This window comes from Anomaloglossus baeobatrachus, chromosome 2 (assembly GCF_048569485.1).
Source record: "Anomaloglossus baeobatrachus isolate aAnoBae1 chromosome 2, aAnoBae1.hap1, whole genome shotgun sequence".
NCBI classification, from domain to species: Eukaryota; Metazoa; Chordata; class Amphibia; order Anura; family Aromobatidae; genus Anomaloglossus; species Anomaloglossus baeobatrachus.
In genome coordinates, this window is record NC_134354.1 from 742,346,511 (window position 1) to 742,368,544 (window position 22,034).

The 22,034-nt window shown below is 42.1% G+C and overlaps 1 protein-coding gene across 1 annotated transcript in view; it reads right to left on the reverse strand.

Annotated features, from left to right (window-relative positions):
- The window catches only part of ARHGAP20 (Rho GTPase activating protein 20), a 196,845-nt gene that overhangs the window by 93,641 nt on the left and 81,170 nt on the right, over positions 1-22,034 (reverse strand). The window contains exons 3-4 of the mRNA XM_075337427.1: positions 16,085-16,255; positions 10,733-10,882 (exon numbers count right to left, since the gene is read on the reverse strand). Of these exons, the coding sequence (XP_075193542.1) occupies positions 10,733-10,882; positions 16,085-16,255 (321 nt within the window). The remainder of the gene's footprint in view (positions 1-10,732; positions 10,883-16,084; positions 16,256-22,034) is intronic.

The window sequence follows — 22,034 nt, forward strand, 5'->3', positions numbered from 1 at the left end:
AAATAGCCCTAGTCAGCCTCTCCTTACCTAGCAATGGAGGGAATAACGCCCTAGGATTGTGGTGCCCCAATTCACCGACTGGAAACCCTGCATAACCCTAGTAGGCCCTGCACAGCACAAAAACACCACTTAAACAATATGGAGACCCTCCATCCCAATCAGATGGTGAGCCAAAAAGACTTATCTGAGATGTGTGACGCCCTGGACTAGCCAGGTAGTCACATACATACCAACACACACACCCCCACCCTAGGCAGTTACACCAGCCAAACCAAAAACCCTTGTTGCCTCCCTCCAGAGTCTGATGTCCACACCAGGTGGGGCGGAGCCAGGCGGTTGGCCCCACCCACCGAGGAGTTCACAGGCCTGGAGGCGGGAAAACGTGTCAGATTAGTCTTGGAGGTGAATGTGAGAGGAGTGAACACTTGGGTGTCTGGGTTGGAGCTCAGACACTGACAGCAAGGTTGGCAGATGGTGGTGGCCGTCTGCAGGAGTTGGTGGAACTCCGCAGAGCCATAAGAACCGGGGTCGGGCGTCGGCCCGCTGGTACCGGACCGGGGAATGGAGTGAAGCTAAGCACACAGGCAGGGCCATCGGACCCCGACCAGGCTTGGAGCCGCCGTCAATAGTCAAATCCGAATGTGACAGGAACCCCAGGGGTTTCCCAACTACCAAGTCCCGATTGAAGGCAACCGTCCACCCAGAGAGGATATACAGCAACCGCCATACGCTAGAGATCCAAGGGCCAGCGCCTGCGGGAAAAACTGGCTCCTACGGCACCTATACGCCAGGGAGCGGACTACCGGTGGGCAACCACAGGAGTCAAGAACTTTCTCAAAGGTGCAGGGAAAGACATCACCATCAGCCGTCCGGGGAGAGCACAACAACAACACTGCAGCCGGCTGCGGGACCCGTCCATCCGGCCGTTTTGGTTTACCTACGACTGTCAGTGATTGTCTGAGTGAGTACAAAAGTGCCGTCCGGCACCACACCGCGCAGTCCCTGCACCCCAGCCATCCAGCCTCCCCGTTACACTATAGGGCCCCGGGATCACCAACCTCTGCCCACGGAGGGGACAACATCTCAGCTGCACCCTACCATCTCTCCCGGGATCCCCGTTACCAGCAGCGGTGGTGCCATTATCACGACGACCCGTGGGTGGCGTCATCAACAATCTCCCTAAACATACCACCCCCCTTTTCACTCACAGGTGAGGAGCGCCGCAGAAGCCCCGGACCCGAGCATGGCAAGCGCGTCCCCTCCGCCCACGACAGATGTTGTTCTAAGAAGACGTCCCGACAGATAGGTTGAGGTATCCTTTCTGCACCTCTGTTTTGACTTCTTGGGGAGGCTCCTGCGTTGGCGGACTGCTCCTTGCTTGTCCCCTGATGATTCCCTGGTGTCTGAAGGATGAAATGTGTCGGGGCGTCTTCTTAGGGCATCATATCCTCCATTGCTAGGTAGGGAGAGGTTGACTAGGGCTGATTTAGGGCCAGTCTGTGCGATCATCCTCCCTCCGAGCATGTGTTATTATACGGTCTGCACTTTACCTATTTATGTTTGTTTGTGAATTGGTCTCTGACTTTTTAAATAACACGATTAAAAGGTATATTTTATTGGGGTTCCCCCTTTGGTCATTTCTGCTGTTGCCTTGAAAGCAATTATAGCTGTAGTCCACGTGGGCAACGCCATTAAGAGGTCTTCATGAGGTAACATCCCAAAGGTCCTTGTCTTGGGATTATGGTGTGGCGTGGCATAATGTGAGGTAACCAGACTGTAGTCTTCATTACAGGTGCACTAACAGCTCAGCATTACAATGATGTATTTGGTCTTGGAGCCTGTGGTACGGCCATTTTAAAAAAATGTCCCAGTAGCCTTTTTGCAACGTGACAGCGCCAGGCCGCATGTTACTCATTCTATAGTGAGGGGTCTGCGTGGTCTAAATGTGCCACCATGTCCTGCAGCGTCTCCAGACTTGTCTCCCATCGAGCACATGTGGAACGTCATTGGTTGGCAAGTGTAAAGGGAGCTGCCCAAGTGCATTTCTAGGGCAGAACGTCCCTCAAACTACTATTAGATTCTCAGAAACTACAATATCAAAGTGAGCTGGATCAAATATGAAAAACAGATTCGGAAAGAAAACCCTTTAAAATAATAACTTTATTTCATACTTGTTAAAAATATCCCATTAAATCCAAAAACTACTTTCAAAGGTGCAAAGAATGTATATTAATATCGCCCAAATATCGCCCAAATGACTCTATACTATGTGCATAATGCTACAGGGAGGGTAAGGAAATAAATGGTAGAAAAGGAAGGACAGGACAGAAGGGCAGTATTTTTTTTCCTTTTTTGCATCACATATCCCTAATCTTGTCCTAATTATATATCTTTGTCCTGCCTAGCCATGGTACCCTAAAGATAGATAGCACCCACGTTTCTCGACGACTGATCTCCAAACTCCTATCCTAATATTTAGTAGATGTAATAATAATAAAATTAGCAAATATCTCCAATTAGAAATGTAGTATAGTTCTCCTATTTCACTATGTTGCTTACCTCATGTTCAGGACATTGCAGGACCTTAGGTATCCATGGATATGACCACGCATATAGTGACAGGTAGTTAGTTGGTAGTGGTCATAACCATGGATACCTAAGCTGAAATGCTCTGCACATAAGGTAAGAGACATGGCTACATCAGGAGAACTATACTACATTTCTAACTGGAGGTATTTGCTAATATTATTATTGATACCCTAAAGATATATGGAACCCCAGCACCTCAACAGCTGACCCTTAAAGGGTTATTCCCATCTCCAAGATCATACCCTAATCTGTAGTAGGTTAAATAATAATAATAATAATAATAATAATAATAATAATTAATATTATCAAATTCCTCCAATTAGAAATGTAGTATAGTTCTCCTGATTCACTGTTTCATGTACCTCATGTTCAGGGCATTGCAGGACCTTAGGTATCCATGGTTACAACCATGCATATAGTGAAAGGTAGTTAGTCAGTTGCTAGTGGTCATAACCATGGGTACCTAAGTTGCAATGTCCTGAACATGAGGTAAGAGACATAGAGAATCTGAAGAACTATACTACATTTGTAATTGGAGGTATTTGATAATATGCCCTGCACATGAGGTAAGAGACATAGTGAATCTGAAGAACTATACTACATTTCTAATTGGAGGTATTTGAAAATATCTGCAATGCCCTGCAGATGAGGTAAGCAACATGGCTATATCAGAAAAATTACAGTACATTTCTAATTGGAAGCATTTGATAATATCTGCAATGCCCTGCAGATGAAGTAAGCAACATGGCTATATCAGAAAAATTACACTACATTTCTAATTGGAAGCATTTGATAATATCTGCAAAGCCCTGCAGATGGGGTAAGCAACATGGCTATTTCAGGAGAACTATACTACATTTCTAATTGGACGTATTTTCCTATTATTATTATTATTATTATTACAGCTACTACATATTGGGATGGGATCTTGGAGATGGGAATGCCCCTTTAAGGGTTAGCTGTTGAGGACTGGAGGTGCCATCTATCTTTGGGGTACCAGGGTACCAACCTCCCAGCCAGGCAGGAGAAAGATGTATAATTAGTATATACAGTATATATATATATATATATATATATATATATATATACACATACATATACATATACTGAATATATCCCATGCCCTGATCAGAGGGTCCAGCAGCACACCCCGATAGAAGAAGCAGGCCGCACATTTTAACACTGGAGCTAGAAGGAGATCTGCGTTCCTTACTGTGTTATTTAAGGAAACAATCTTCTCCTGCCAGTTTTCCGGCTACAAGAATGGACTCTTGATAAACATTTGGGTTTCTTCACATATGTTCCTTAGCAGGTGTCCTTGGCAGACATTCTTTTCCTGAAATTGCTCTCTGAGCATTTAGTACAGTCGGGTCACTGTGCAGTTAATTGTTCTTTATCTACAAGTACAGAAGCCAATAGAGATTTCTATGTAATACCTTTATATTTAATGGCAATTTTTGTAAAAAATCTCATGCAGATTCTGGGGGTCATCTTCTTGAGCCTTGAGATTAATGTGATTTCCTTCCTTCAGGGAACAATTAGAAAAACTGACCACCAGAAAAATTAGTTGTAGTTGCAGTGCTGCGTTTCCTGTCAAATTTGATATATTGGCATCTGCTCCGCATGGAGGTCATGTGCTACTGATGGAAATATCTCATAAGTCGGTGCAAGGGTGTAACGATTGTGGTCGCAAAGGTGCAACCGCGTCTGGGCCCATGTGGGAGGAGTGGCCCACCGGCACTATTTTAGCTGGGTGTGTGACCAAGGACGCACATTCAGCAACAGAGTGTTGTAGCACTCAGACCCAATCAGAGGCCAGCAGCTGATCTTGGCGTGCCAGTCACAGGTGCATAGCAGCGACACCGATGTCAGCAGCCAGCCTCTGCAGCAGCTACAGAAGAGGACGCCGCTTGTCGTGGGAATGGAAAGTGACATTTTTTTTACATTTTTTAATGCATAAGAGAACAGCAGCAGAACGGATGACATGCATACTGAGATGGGGGACATATATACTAGGATGGGGCCCAGGATGGCAAAAATGTATACCAGGAAGGGGCCCAGGATGGGAACATATATACAAGAAATGAGCACAGGATGGGGGACATATATACCAGGAAGAGGATGTGTGACATATACTGTATATCAGAAAGACGCCAAGGCTGAGGAGAATTACTACATAATAGGGGGGAGGCATCAATAAGTATAGAGCAACAAGTTAAGAATGCTACAAAGGCCCATAAATATGACCAACATTCAAAGGGGGAGCCCAGGATGGGGGACATATATACCAGGATGGAGACCGGGATGGAGTACATGTATACCAGGAAGGGGCCTGGGATGGAGTACATATATATCAGGATGGGGCCCCAGATGGATATACAGTATATACTAGGATGGGCACAAATATACTAGAATTGGGGACATATACACCAGGAAGGGGTCCAGGATGGGGGAAATATATACCAGGGAAGGGCCCAGGATAGGGGACATATATACACCACAATGGGGCACAGGATGGGGTACATACTGTATATGCCAGATAGGGGACCAGGATGGAAGACATATACGTCAGGAAGGGGCCGAGGATAGGGGACATGTATACTAGGAAGGGGAACAGAATGGGGGAGATATATACCAGGTAGGGGGACCCAGGATGGAAGACATATATATGAGGAAAGGGCCCAGGATGGGGGGCATATATACCAGGAACGGACACAGAATGGAGGACATATACACCAGAAAAGGTTCAAGGATGGGGGACATATAAACTAAGAAGGGGCCCAGGATGAAAACATATATACACACCAAGAAAGGGCCTAAGATGAAAGCTTAAATACCAGGAAGGAGCCCAGGATGGAGGACATAAATATCAGTGAAACGTCCAGGATGGGGACATGTAGGAAGGTCCCAGAATGGGGAACATATATACAAGAAAGGGGTCCAATATGGAGACATTATACTAGAACGAGGGACTTATATACCAGCAAGGGGCTCAGGATGAAGGACATGTAAATCATGATGGAGGACATATATACTAAGGAAGGGTCCAGGATGGGGGACAGGATGGAGGACATATATACCAGGATGGGGATATATTTACCAGGGAGGTGCCCAAGGTGGGGGGGGGCACATACCAGGAAGGGACCCAAGATGGGGGACATATATACCAGCAAAGGGGAAAGGATGGGGATATATATACAAGGAAGGGGCCCAGGATGGGGGACATATATTTACCAGGAAGCGGCCAAGGATGGGGGATATATATACCAAAATGGGGGCCATAAATACTAGGAAGGGACCAAGTATGGGGGACATACAGACATATAAATGTCGAAGAGGCCCAGGATGGGGGACATTACTACATAATAGTGGGCGTGGGCAACAAGTACGGTATGCCTTTATAGGATTTAGAACACGAATAGGTCCTATACAGCTGACCAGCATGCGGAGGGCGGGCCCACATCCAAATGTTACACTGCAGCCCATTGGACTCTAATTTCACCATTGAGTTGGTGCTATGTGAAGTGAAAGAGCCAAATTCCTTGGAACTAATGAGTCTATGTTTGGCAAAATTAGAACATCCTTTTTATAAGGGTTTTCCAAAATACTCTCCGCCCCCCAATTTATGATGATTAGATATGAGTGTATCAGTTCGATGCAAATCGAATTTGTGTCAAATTTTATGAAATTCACTGAACTCACATCACATACTATAACATAGCCATCACACAGTAAAGCACATCACACAGTATAGCACAGTATAGCACAACCTATCATAGCCTCTTTAAAAGCTGAGGCAGGGAATGCAGCACAGCAAACATTTTTGGGGTGAATCTGTTTAGTGATTCTTTCAGGATAGGTTATTAGTATCAAATTAGTGGGATTCAACATACGCCATATCTTCAGATGACCGCCACTCATGCTGAAATTCCCAGACCTCTCATGTTGGGCTGAGGCTTTTGGTTTTGAGGCCCAGAAGGGTTCTTGTAAGAAAGCTGCCAAGTTTTTCTAATTATGTGCAATCCCTTAGAAGCTGTCATTTATTAGACATACACTGATACATGACAATTAGCAGAATAGTATCTAATGAAAGGACCCGTTGTTTTGTTTTTTGTTTTTTATACTTTTAATGACTTTACAATTTTGTTTGTCGTGTTAGAATTTTATGACAAAATGTGCAATCATATAATAATATCCATTAATAGTTAATAATAATGAAAATTCCATAGTGATTCTAATTGAGGTTGTGTGATTTTTCCACCCTCCCAATCCAATCCTTACTGAGATTCCTGGATCCTTCATCCTCATTATTGACCATGTTTCGGGCTTTAATCACATGCAGCACTTTGGATGAACTCTCACCCAGTCATAAAAATGAGATCGAAAAACCATATGTGGGATTTTTTTCGCTTTTTACTAGAGGGTGTTTTAGGACAACCCTTACAATGAGTTTTCACATATACTATATGCCCTATATATTACTAAAAATGATCAAAGATGTGTAAATATTAATAAATATTTATGAAAAGTGACAAAAGTGAGGCAGCACATAACCCTTTTAAAGAGAATATGTCATTCACCATAAATATGTATTTTTGTACCTAATGTAAATGCCGCTGTTATCCTAAATCTGGCTCCATTTTTCTTTTTTTCCTTTGTTTCTCCATTCCTGAGTTATGGCCCATTCCTCCTTCTATTAATCTGGTCTTTTTTTTAGCCAACTGGGAGTGTTCCTCAAGAAGATGGCCATGTAAAAGAGTGAAAGAACACCCCACCTAGCTAACAAGACTAGATTTACACATAGGGAAGAAGGAACCATACCTCGGGACAGAGAGGGGTGGGAACAAAACAGAAGCAACGCTGGATTCAGGAGAACAGTGGCATTTATACCAGGTAAAAAAATTACAAATATATTGCACATGAGAGGTCGATTTTAAAGGATATGTTCACCTTCTCCTCGTCAATGTACTAGGTGATTGCTTAAAGACGTTTTGCACTACTAATGTGATGCCCTTTCTTTTGGCCTAACTATTCCTAAATAACAATTTGCTAATATACTTCTGCTATCTACACTGCTCCTGTAAGCTGATCTCTCTGTATCTCCTTTATTCCTATGTTAATGTTCTGGCTTTGATTCTTCCAGTCTGGAGACGGGAATCAGATAAACAGAGCAGGGCAGTCACTGGTCAGGTTGGGGCGGACCTATTGTGAGTGACAGCAGTCTGAGCAAGCATGATTAGATCACACTTCACTCACCTCTCAGCATGCTTTCAGTGTGGTTCTTTCAAGCGACAAGTGCTGCGATGTGCAGATTGTGCAATGCGATATACTATCTAATGATCGGCACATCGCAGCGCTTAGCAGATAAACGCACCGCACTGTAAAGCAGGCTGAGAGAAGACTGAAATGTGATCTGGGCATGCGTGCCCAGACTGCTGTCACTCACAGAGATGCTGACCTGCCCCACCAGTAACTGCCCTGCTCAGATTCCTGTCTATAGATTGGAAGGATCAAAACCAGAACATCAACATAGGAATAAAGCAGGACGCCCCAACAAGAGACATATACTACTACTGAGGTAATTAACACTTTACTTCCCTCAATGGACCTTACCTATGGATCAGTACTATACTGTTACTCAACTTAACAGGTCATCCCCGATTCCCATACCTCTAAGAGTATATATCATGTTTTCTCTGTTCCAGACTCCCTCACTAGGACCCACACATACTCCCAGGGCCGGACCCCACACACCGGCATTGCCTAGGGACCCTATAGAGGGTATGTCACAACTGACACCTTCTTTTTCTCCTTTTTCTCCTTGTCTTTTTCTCCTTGTCTCTCTCTTTTACTCTTTTTATCCTAATTTCTTCCTTCTTCCCTTACTCTTGTTTTTTCTCCCTCAGTTGTCTCCGCACAGAGGTCTTTACATTTTTTACAGCTATCCTACGTATTCACCAGGCTGGTTATTCCAGTGTAGGTCAAGGTGAGCATTCTTGCCATGTTCTTCATACCCTACGGTCACTCACGTTGCTTCTTCATCCTATGTCAACCGGGCTATAGTAGAATAACAACCAACAGGTTCTGTGAACCTTGATGCATGGTTCTCTCCAGGCTTAAACTGTATGCACTTTTTTATGTACCTTTGCCTCTATGGTTTTGTCATTACCTATGTAATCTGATGCACAATTCTAGCCTTGTGTACCTTGACAATGCAGCTATTTATTACAGTTGATTGATTTCCTTTCTTTGTTTTGTTTTTCATTTTTGTATATAATGTATTCAGCCTGTCCGACCTGATGAAGGCTTGCTAGCCGAAACGTCGACACCTGGCGGACAATTGTACAGCACCGTTTTTTTCACGTCTTGCACGAACAAAATAAAAGAAAAAGATTTTGACATCCGATTACTGTCTCCTATTTGGTTTTTGGGAAATAATAGTGTGCCGGAGTTAACCTTTGAGTGACATTAGTAGTGGAAACCCTCTTTAAACATTGTACCATATTGGGAATTGCTGCCTCTCTCTAGCTGTGGAGGAAATACCACAATACTGCAAAGCAAGGCCTTTTTGGTCATTGCGGCATCTGAATCTGTGGAAACTCCAGATTCTTGCACTCTGCCTTTTAACTTCTCTGATGTCTGTGATCAGTGCAGGGAGCCTCGGGCATTGACCCACAGACTTATAGTTCATAGGTAAGCTAGCATGAGTTAATTACTGCTGGTCTGCATGTTAATCTCCTTTAGTCACATGCTATGGGAGATCCAGTAATATTCACTGCTCTCCTATATATGCTGGCTGGACAGTTCCTTTAGTGCCAGCTATAGCTTCTTTATACTGCCTGGAGAGGTGATTTGTAGGGATGATCAAATACTTCGATTATCCGGCTTCACGAATATTTTCCGAATACCTCGCCACTATTCGACTATTCGATGCGCAATGTAAGTCTATGGGAAGCCTGAATAGTTCCAAATAGTTGTTATTCGGGTTTCCCATAGACTTACAATGTGCATCGAATAGTCGAATAGCGGCGAGGTATTCGGAAATTATTCATGAAGCCAGATAAGTATTTGATTATCCCTAGTGGTTTGATCTCTCGACTTACTGATGATTGTAGTGCTTTATTGCTGTGAGTGGTTGTGATGTAGTGCTTTATTGCTGTGAGTGGTTGTGATGTTATCCCATGTTGTTTTTTTCTTGCTGCCTTACTTATCTTCCCTTTCTCCTTAATTTCTTACAGTTTGTTTATGTGAGATTGCAGTGTGTCCGGTTTCTTTTTTCACTGTCTGTATAAATCTGTGATTCCACCACACACCTGCCCCTTCCTTCTCTGGGGGAGTACAGATTAGCTCTGGTCAGGACATTAGCCAGGGACGGCACTCAGGCATCTCAACCATTAATAGTGACCCTGAGGAAAGGGATAGCCTAGGGTCTCCTAGCGTGAGGGGCAGTATAGGAACCCCCTGCCCCTTGCTATCCTGCAGTCACATCGTGACAGCATGCCCATGTGCGATGTGAGGATTCACACTTTTGCAGTCACAACCAGTATACCAAAATGGAAATAGACCGGGAAGTTCAGATTTCATGAACAATTTCCATATCAAATCTTTCGGAGCTCTTGTGTATATAGCCAATACACAGACTTTGATATATTGATAGCGATAATAATTAATCTATCTGAGCATAACGGTAGTAACAGATGCAAGTAATGTTTATAACACTGAGAACGATAAATCAAAAATTGCTGCAAGGGTTAACCATGGCCGCCCACATGACTCAAGTCCTCATTACCACTCGCACAACTCCAAGATGGAGCGTTAGCCAAAATATTGTTTGTCAGGAGAGTATGCACATATTCCTGTCTGTTCCAATTATACAAATGGATTCTTCAAATACCGAATCGTTAACATTTAATTAAACAGTCGTATATTCTGCAGAGAGAAAGTGGTTCCAGTGCTTTATCCACCACCACATTGAGGTTTGTATATTATTCCTGAGCACCTTTGAACTTAGTCTTTTAATTTATGGGGATATCGGTACCGTACGAAGGGTGGTGTGATCACATTTAGCCAATTTCAGCCCATGGATGGATACTATGGATCATACAAGTGCCATCAGATGACAAACAAATCTGACTATACACACCTGAAAGTGGCGACACAGTTGGTGATGGGCCAGCCGATGACAAACGACCTCTCGGGGTACGTGCTGCCTTCACAGACTTCCTCCATGCAGGACGCTGTCCACATCTCACTCACCCGCACATGGTGCTTCAGTTTATAGTGAGAAGGAGACCTGTAAAATGAACCAAAAATGCTAAATACTGAGTCTGCCCTAAGACCTACTCTGGTTTTCTTGGGAATGTGGAATACATTGGATTCCCCCTCTTCGTTGACTAATATTAGCCATGAAACTGGCCATAACATATTCCAATTAATAATTTTTGTTATACAACTTCATTACCTTTTTGTCCGTTTTATTTTCTTACCAGTGTAAAATGAAACTCAAGAAGAAAGAAACCATCAACAAGGTATTGCTGACATATGTAATGGTATTAATAGTGATGAGCGAACTCGTGGATATTCCGATTTGCTGAACCAGCAAGGGCAATAAAAAAAAACAGGTTCGGCAGCCGAACATGATCACAAACTTGACCCCAAAGAAAGCACACCACACAAGTCAATGGGGAGCCCAAGGTCGTAGTAAGAGCTAGGAGGCTGCAAAAGGAACCTAAATGGGGGTAAGAGCAGGACAATTGCCCTGCAAACAAATATGGATAGGTAAATGATGTAAAGTGCTCCTGTCACCTTAGCGATTATGGTTACATAGCAAGTAAATGAAGAAACTAAAAATTTTAACAGTGGCTACACAGAGATAGATTTCATATACTCTCGACAGTTGAACAATTTGAAAAGGCCCTTACAGAGCTTGTATTCCCCATTCACCAACACAGTCAAAATTGCCAGATGTCCCCCACAAAGCAACAAGTTTAACAGATTTCCTCAATGTTGTTTGCATTTTCGGTTCAACCACACCGTCAAGACAGACAAAGTTGCCTCATAGAGCAACAATTTTAAAAAGGCCCCTACAGAGTCCATCCACAGCTCCAGCTCGGTGGGAAATTTTAACTCCAAACAGCTGAGTCTCAGAATAGCCTGCTGTTGTTTTCTCCCTGGCTGTGCTGAGCTGAGGTTGGTCATACAGGTGTTACGCTGACCGAATGAGGAGGAGAGGGATGAAGCGGAGTTGCAGTAGGAAACATGGATAGAGAAATGTGCACCAATGTAATGTGGTGTTATGATATGTGCAGCCCACATTACATTACATACTGCCGACCCTGTTTTCGCAGTTCACCATCACAGCTAAGATCACCTAGGGGGCAGTCAGGTCCAATGGGTGTTGCTGCTCCATGGATTGGCCTCTCCTCTCTTTTGTCCATCGTCGTCATCCTTCTCAGCTCTGTGTAGATGATGCGTCCTAAGACATCCACACAGAGGTCTCGATGGCGCTTACGCAAGTGTACTTTGATCTGCCATGTTGAGGGCAGATTAAAGAATTGTAGTGCGCATGCAATGGTTGTCTTTCACCTTTCCTCTCTGCCCTCAACATGGCTGATCAAAGGGCGCATGCGCAGAAGTGCCATCAAGACCTGTCTGTGGCTGACGTAGGACGCGTCATCCACATGGAGCTGGGAAGGAGGATGGCGATGAAAGGAAGAGAGCAGGAGCTGGACCCGAGAGCAGCAATGCCCAGTGGACAAGACCATCCCCTAGGTGATTATTATAAGATCTGTTTTATGTTATACAGGCGGCCTAGGCCCTTATATTTAGTTTTATATATGTATGTAGTGTATATTTAAGATTATATATATATATATACACACACATATATATACATATATATATATATATATATATATATACTGCTGAAAAAAATAAAGGGAACATAAACAACAAAATGGTATGTTAGTGTTCTCTTTATTTTTTTGAGTTTTGAGCGGTATATATATATATATATATATATATATATATATATATATAAATAAATATATATATATATATATATATATACTGTGTATGAAAAGAAGAGAGGAGGCGCCGGACCCGAGAACAGCAATGCCCATCGGACCAGTCCATCCCCTAGGTGAGTATTATAAAGATCTATTGTATGTTATACAGGCTACCTAGGCCCTTATATGCAGTTTTATATATGTATGTACTGTATATTTAAGATATATATATATATATATACATACTGCTAAAAAAAATAAAGGGAACACAAACAACAAAATGGTATTTTAGTGTTCCCTTTATTTTTTTGAGTTTCGAGCAGTGTATAAATATGTATAAATATATGTATACATATGTATGTATGTATATATATATATATGAAAGATATGTGAAAGATATGTACCTTACGTTCACATGTACATGTTCAGGTAGAAAAATGTGAAAATCAGACTTCACAGTAGAAAATAACAATAAATGTCCGCCTACTAATAATAAATTGCATATAAAATTACTTCTGTTGTATCAAGGTGTGAAAACAAAATATTTCTGTATCGTTTTGGCTTGTAACAGAACGGTCCACTAACAGAACATCTTGTGCTGAAGTTTTGCTGTTCTTTTAGGGAAATCTGCCAGGAGAACACGTGCAGAAGTGGTTAGAATTGACATATTCAGCCCAATTCCTATTACTTAGCACCTAGCCTCTCCTCTGCCGGGGAAGGGAGGATCATGTTGATGGTGAGAACAGCCTGTTACTTCCTCCACCCACCAAGGTCGTGTTTATTTTATCAGATTTATAAATAGTGACCGAGTCAAACAGGAACATCGCATCCTTTTACCCGTGAACATTCTTCAAGAATAACCATCAGGACGGCGATCATATTGGAGTAACATGTCAAAAGTCATCACATATTGATCTCATCCCGCTGTTTATGTAACAGTCATTATATAAACGAGCAAGAATGGAAAGATTTTACCCGGCATCCATTGTTCATTTTCCTAATGATTCCCATTAGAAAAAAAAAAATCGCATAGAGGAACAACACATCAACTTCCTGGAAAACAAAATCTACTTCCACGGTTCACTTACATAAAAGTAAGAAAAAGTCAACCTGGCAGCGATAGAGGATGCCCTCCCCCTACAGAATCTTGTTGATGATTACTGGGGGACAACAATGGATTTTCATGGTCAGATTTTATTACGGAACAGTAGGCAAGATGGTGTTTTCGCTTTCAGATTGCCAAGTGCAACACAATGTTTAGCATTGTGGGATATTATTCATGTGTGTAGAATATTTTGATATGTTGGTTACCTTTCCTGTCTTGTAGGTATGAGGTAGTGACTGGTTATATAGTGAATGACCGATATGTATCACAGTGGAGGAGGTTCTCTGCGATGTAAAACATGTAATGTTTACACTGGGACTGGTTCTACAAGTCTGGTTAATATATTATGGTCCAGGTGTATGAATTGTCAGAGTGCTGGGTGGCTCTGGCTATTCACATAACTCCGCCCATGGGTTAGTGGTTAGTCTGGTCTAATATATGAAACTGGTTGTTTGGTCAAATAGTCTCTGTGTGCTTGGTAGCAGTTTATGTCCTGGAGGCACTCTGCATGCAGACAATGTAGGTTCTCGGTGTTTGAGAGCTGCAGATTTCCTGGAAGACACTGGGGGGGGATAGTGTGCCCTCTGTATTTGGAAGCTGGGAGACTTTTTGGAAGACACTGGAGGGGAAAGTGCAGACAGGATAGAGAGGATGTGCTTTCACAGCTGTGGTCTGAGAAGAGTCAGCGTGAGCAGCATAGCTGCTGGATGGTAACCTCACAAAAGAGGTTGCGTACTGACTAAAGTCAGTGAGGGACTGTTGCAATACTTTCACTGGGGTACGTCTGCAGTACTGTATCCAAAGCCGCATACCTGTGAATGAAACGGACTATGTTATTGTATACTGTGTGTGTTGCTTTGATGCCGCAAGAAGGCCTTTGTTATGTTGCTGCAGTGCTGCTTTATTTGTGTTAATAAACCAACTGGACTGTTTAAATCGAAAACCATTCCTGTGTGCCTTAATCTAGCAGCCAAGTGAGTGTCTCCCATTGTATTCAGTGAGCGCAGCTTCACATAGGACACAAAAGGAAGAAAAAAAATACTAATTGTTTTATTAAAAACAACAATAATTATAATTATATAACTTGATAGTGAACAAATTATGTAAAGGTGTTGCTCTACATTGGAAAACACTTATCGTATGTTCATTAGTACATATGGAAATGTGGCCTAATAGAGCAATGTTATTTCTTCAGTCTTCAACCAAAATCCATTCTGTCCATTTTTAATTTGGACATGTCCATTTGATTAATAATGGTCAAACCCACCTATTTCAGTGGGATGGCCTAACATGTAATGTTAATTGTGACCTACTGACACAGAAAATGTCAGAGGAAAAAACTATCAGAAGATTTTCCTGATGGGATCCAATTTTATTTGGATTTAAAGGAAATATATCATCAGAAAATGACTTACTGTTTAATTTTTTAGGTTAAACATTTTTGGGACAGGGGGAAAGGTTTTTTTTTCATATCATGATCTACATTAAAAAAAATTAGACATTTCAGGAACTCCACATTGGCAAAGATAGATTGACTCAGACCCTATATTTATACTAAAAAAAAATCTTAAAGTGAACATGTCAGGTTCTGTATTCACCCAGAACCACGAGCAGTTCTGGGTGTATATTGCTAATCCCTGCCTAAATGTCCCTGCATCTAGTAGCATAGATAAAGAGATCTTTTGAAAAAGTATGTCTAAAGATCTTTTATTATATGCTAATGAGCGCAGGGACTAGTTGCAAGGGCGTTACTTCCCTTGGCTAGTCGGCCCCTTTAGCATGTTAGCACGCCCCTGTGGGCGTGCTAACATACTAATGATTGTGCAGCATCAGACGCATGGTTGATCTCACCTCTCTGCTGCCACCATGCCTGACACTGGATTTCGGCTCATTGCGCGTGATCAGAAGTCACCACACTTCCGGTCATGCATACTATGAAGCCGGGTGTACGTGTCCCGGCTTCAAACTAGTGTAGTGCTCTTGGTTCTGGGTGCATACAGGACCTGACAGGTTCCCTTTAAGATCCCTTAAGGTCTTTGAAAAAAGTTTCCCACCCTTACAAACTTCATATGTCAGGGAAAATAGTCTCTTCAAAATCTCAACTTTTGACCTCTCGCCAGTGTCGTCAGTATGACAAATTGGTCGCACACCTCTACAAGGTATAGGCTACCGCACAAACTTTTACTTAAATGTACAATTTAATAGGAAATATAAAATAAATACCTCCATATAGCACCTAACATAACCACAAACCCAATACAACCTAACCATAATGCCAACACAGTTTATGGCACTGGGTGTCTTCAGTCTTCAGCCTGTAGCCACACTAGACTTTGCCTATGAGTGAACCATTTCATCAAGACCATGGATGGGTTGTACTTACTTTGACTTTGCAATAACGAGGATATCCGTGAAGAGGAAGAGATGGCGCTCCTGGGTCTGCAGACCGGTCTTCAGCTGAACATGACTGTGCATTATGAATGATCGACTGGGACAGACGAAGGCTTGAACCAGAGGACACGATTCAGGACTTACAGGTGAGAAGCAACTATCCCTGGAAGAACAAAGAACACAGAAATTAAATGACATGGTCCGTGGACTTTACGACAACTAGATCTTGTTTGCTAGATGACATGATAAATACTTTTAAGGGCACCTGTTAGATTTTTGTATCCCAAGCTAATTTCATCTACCGTATATTAAGTCACTGTAATGCCAAATAAATCCATACCTCCATTTTCCCCGTGATCCCCACATAGGTTTCTCATGAGCCAGATCAGACACCCCATACTTTGCACTGACGAGGGGCAAGCACCCCGAAACACTGTGTCTGCAAATTGGGATTCTGGTCTGGCATATATATCCTAAGTTATATGTAAAGGGTTGTTAAAAATCCACATTTAACTTTTAGGATCGCTACTTCCAATAGGTGGCGCTGCGCTAGAGTTTGTCTCCAGTCCTGGTGAGACAATTTGAATACCTCCATTTTAGTAATCTGTATTTCTGTTTCAGGTGAATCCATTTCTGTCAAAATGATAGGAACTAAGATGGAACCCAATGGGCGCTATGATAAGGTAACTGAGTTATATGTGTAATAAAAGTATCTGTATACAACAGCTGCAGACTCATGCTATAAAGGGACTAGCATATGATGATGTTTTAACTGTTAAGCTGTGTGCACACAGTGCATTTTTGTATGCAGTTTTGTGACAAAAACGCGTGTCTATCCTTATACCATCATAATAAATGAGAATCCTGAAGTGCTGTGCGCACATTGCTTATTTTCTACTTGCAGTTTTTGGTGCAGAAAAAAATCTACAGCATGTCAATTGTTAGTGCATTTCTTTCCTTTTTAGCCCTTCCAGTCATTGACTTCACTAAAAAACCACATGGTAGAAAATTGCACCAAAAAAACAACACCAAAAACACTTGCGTTTTTTCTGACACAAGTGGCAGATTTTGGTGCAAAAAATTTCTGCACCAAAGAAATAAACATAAATAAATAAAAAAAATAGCATGCACACATATCCTTAGAGTTTGTTGAGATTATATATATATATATATATATATATATATATATATATATATATATATATATATATATATATATATTGTACATATATACTATATGTATATATAGCTCTGGCAAAAATTAAGAGACCACTGCAAAATTGTCAGGTTTTCTGATTTTTCTCTTTTTTTTATATATATATATATATATATATATATATATATATATATATATATATATATATATATATATATATATATTTTTTATTTTGAGTAAACTATAAATTGTAAAGTATAAATCTGTATTCTATAAACTCCTGACAATGTCTCCGAATTTCTAAGCAATAAGTTTTGTATTTATTTTCTGAAAATGAGAAATGGTCAAAATAACAAAACAATGCATTGCTTTCACACCTCAAATAATGCAAAGAAAACAAGTTCATAATTATTTAGAAGCAACAATACTAATAACGTTTTGATTCAGGAAGAGTTCAGAAATCAATATTTTAGGGAATAACCATGACTTTTAATCACAGCTTTCATGCGTCTTGGCTGCTTTCCACCAATCTTTCACACTGCTTTTGGGTGACCTTATGCCACTTCTGGTGAAAAAATGTAAGCAGTTCTTTGTTGGCTTGTGACTATCCACCTTCCTCTTGATTACATTCCAGAGGTTTTCAATGGGGTTCAGGTCTGGAGATTGGGCTGGCCATGACAGGGTTTTGATGTAGTGGTCCTTCATCCACACATTGTTGACCTAGTTGTGTGGCATAGCGCATTGTCCTGCTGGAAAAACCAGTCCTCAGAGTTGAGGACAACATAGGTAAGGATGGTTGACCCCGGGGAGATCAACATCCAACACCACGGAGACACCATCACATGTTTCTCAACGCAGTGACACTAGAACAGAGTTGGGGAACATTGCCTGAGCAGAAGGAAGCAAGAGTTTTTCCAGGATAATCTTGTATGCGGCTTAATTCATACGTGCTTTCAGGTAGGGAACTGTGGTGAAACAGGTAGGAAAGTCTCGAGGAGGTGAGTAGCGCACTCCTATATACCTCCTGATATGGCCTTAATTAGTCCGAAAAGAGGGGATTGTGAGAGAATACAAGCCATTTTGTTCTTATAACCATCTTCTCTTATAACTGAATGATGTCATAAAGTTCAGCTAACACTGATGGGCAGGGAGGTTTCACATTTCTACACACACCCCTGCAGCTCTTATTGGTGCATGATAATTTCTTTTTTTTTGAGGTACTATATAAGCTGGTCACATGATGTATTAAAGCAGAAAGTTGCAGTATGCCATGCTTAGCTGTGATGCATTGATTTTTCCAAGTGCTTGTAAAACAAATCTTATTCATTTGGAGTTCCAAGGGCATAGACGGAGTGAATTTCACTAACACATACTAGGACTGTAGAACACGTATCCAGCACCAATCTCCATAGTCCATTCATGGGCACCAGGACCTGGCTGCAGGACCAGATCCTCATCCCTCCACCTCACAGCATCAACAACCTCACTAACCAAGTTTGTGGCTTATTGTTCTACCTCTCCTGGGATCAGCTCACTAGATGGGCAGAAGTACTCATCCCACCCACCCCCTTATACATTTTCTACGTGAAGCTTAAAGTATGAAGGTTCTAGAAGCCCAGTCTCTGGCCTTGTTTGCATAATTGTGTATTAGAAAAGCCCCCTGCAGAGATTTACAAAAGACTCAAAACCCCCCACTAGATGCAGGACAATGAATCCTACTGCAGGCCTGATGAGAGTCCATGGAGGCCACTAGGATGACACACTGTTACAACCCCTTCCCTCTTCAAATTGTGTACCTTAAACTGATGAGCAATCAATCTCTAATAAATCACAACAATGAGATTGATGTGTCCAGCACTCTGCTGGAAAAAGTCCAGTAGTCTTTAGTTCATGGCCAGCTGCTCACCCAGATACCTCCTTTAATTTTCTGTATGTAGGCAATGATGGGAATCTATCATCAGAAAAATGGAACTGTGTTCAGCTTTCAAGACACACCACCAGTTTTATCCATATATTTGTCTGATATTGTGACTCAGTCTTATTCACCTCCACTGTGCTGACCTAATACAGATACAGTCTGTGGACAAACGTTTCTCAATTTATATGACCACTTTATGAACAGTGGGTACCATGTAGTCCTGGTCTCCTAAATATGGCAATACCAATATACTCATAATATGCAAAGATGAAGGAGGCGCTGTGTAATACTTCTAGAAGTCTGTGGCGATCTATGGACCCTTTTCTATCTTTTAACACCAATACAGTTAGTTTCTAAAAACACTAAAAATGTTTTCTTATTTTTTTTATTACGGTACATATATTTTACCTGTTTAGTAAAACTTTACCCTCTGAAGCTGACACACAATGACACACTGTAATTCATATACTGGGAGATTAGTTAGAACTTTTTAGCTACTATCTTTGTCAGGCTGTGCTCATTTACAGTGGGTACAGAAAGTATTCAGACCCCTTTAAATTTTTCACTCTTTGTTTCATTGCAGCCATTTGGCAAATTCAAAAAAGTTATTTTTTTTTCTCATTAGTGTGCACTCTGCAGACCCAACTTGACAGAAAAAAACCCAAATGTAGACATTTTGCAAATTTATTAAACAAGAAAAACTGAAATATCACATGGTCATAAGTATTCAGACCCTTTGCTCAGACACTCATATGTAAGTCATATGCTGTCCATTTCCTTGGGATCCTCCTTGAGATGGTTCTACTCCTTCATTGGAGTCCAGATGTGTTTAATTAAACTGATAGGACTTGATTTGGAAAGGCGCACACCTGTCTATATAAGACCTCACAGCTCACAGTGCATGTCAGACAAAATGAGAATCATGAGGTCAAAGGAACTGCCCAAGGAGCTCAGAGACAGAATTGTGGCAAGGCACAGATCTGGCCAAGGTTACAAAAGAATTTCAAAACAAAGAGTGAAAAATTTAAAGGGGTCTGATTACTTTCCATAACCAGTGTATATGACAATTGTGGAGCATCTTTTTTCAAACTCTCCATTGTACCATTCCTCTGCTATTTCTCCTAGAAATGTATAAATTAACTCACAGTCGGGGGTGTACCCCTATATACCGGGACATGTTACCATTTCCAATCAGTTCAGTAAGCATCAGATTGTGCAGGGACACACCCCTATGACAAGGAGATTTATAATATCTTACATACATTTCCAGGAGGAGTAACTGAGGAACGGTTCAATTTTAAAACAAGAGGCTCCAGAACTGTTATTGCATCTGAATATTTATTTAAACCAGGTAAAATATGTCATTTCAGTTTAAAATGTAAAGACAATGAACTCTGTAGTCATAAAAATGCCTTGGATGAGATATGTTTAATGATCTGATTCCTTACAATGAGGACTGCACTTCATCCAGGACTGTGCTATTGTTAGATCTTATTCTTCATGAAAGATGATGCCTCAGACCGGAGCACAAAAGAAAAAGCTAAATATACACTCAGTCGTGGGCCAAAATTCTTACAGGTAATACTGAACATTGAATTAGCATGTGTTCATCCTAATATTAGAATCCTGTTTGTTTATAGGACTTAGAAAAACAGGTCTGTTTATTTCAGAAACAGCGCCACTCTTGTCTTCAGGATGTGACTGGTATTGCAGCTTGTCTTTATTCAAGTATATGGGGCTGGACTGAACAAAAAACAAATTACCAGAACAAACACTGAACTGGCAAGTATGGGGTTGCAGAGTTATGAATGTGTAACACCCCGGGGTCAGGGGGTTTTCACCCAACATGTCGCTGGGCTGGGGGTGCAGATCTTCTGCGTCATCATGGGCTAGCCTGGCCCGGTTTCGTGACCCCGAGACGAAACTGAGGGGAGGGAGGTGGTGAAAGGAAGAGAGGATGGCGGTGGTAGTGACGGTTAGGCAAGTCTTTTTAGATCGTGAGTGACGCCACCTGTGGTCTGCAGCCAGGGATGGGCCGCCCCTGTGGGTGCTGCTCTCCGGGGCTGGTGGTGAAGGTCGCAGCCGGGATGTTGTTGCTTCCCACAGGTGAAGCGGGGTTACCCCGGGGAGGATGATGGAGGACAGACGGGGGTGATGGTAGTCCCAGCTGGTGCCACAGCGCTGGGCGACGGCAAAAGAGAGGCAGAGGAAGGCGCTGCGGTTCCAGGTCTTTTACTCATAAGTAGTTCAGGCGCTGCCCCAGAGTACCGATCTCTGCCACGATGGGCTCCAGCCGATCCCGGATAGTCGGCGGTCACCGCCGGTGCCCGTGAAAGTCTTTTTAGTGAAGTGTCCCTCACCTGCTATCCGGAACCCGGAGCGAGCCTCCAGCTCTAAGCCACGGGCCCTCGAAGAGAGTCAAACACTAAACTCCCGTTGTCACTGTGCGAGATGTTATCTCAAGCTGTGCGCGGGAAAGTCTGCTGTAGTGAGAAGCTTACGCCTACTTCTTACCCCAAGTGATGCCCTCCCCCAGTGGTTGTCCTAACAACTGGGAAAGTCCCATGCTTCGTGATGGGTCACTACCCTGTCTGCCCTAGTCCACCCCCCTGTGGGAAAGCACATATTGTTGTATGTGTGTGGTTTTGTGAAGGCATCAGCAGTTTAACCCCCTCCTAACCCGGGATGGATATTACCCCTGAAATGAGGTGCAATACCCTGTGGTGCTTGAAGTCCAGAGGTGCCACAAATCCAGCTCTGAAGTATGATACAGGCTATACCTGCAACTCAGGATCAGTACAAGATAAATAGACTATGTACAAATTACCAATTTTTATAATATAAAATATACATACAGATAGTTATGTT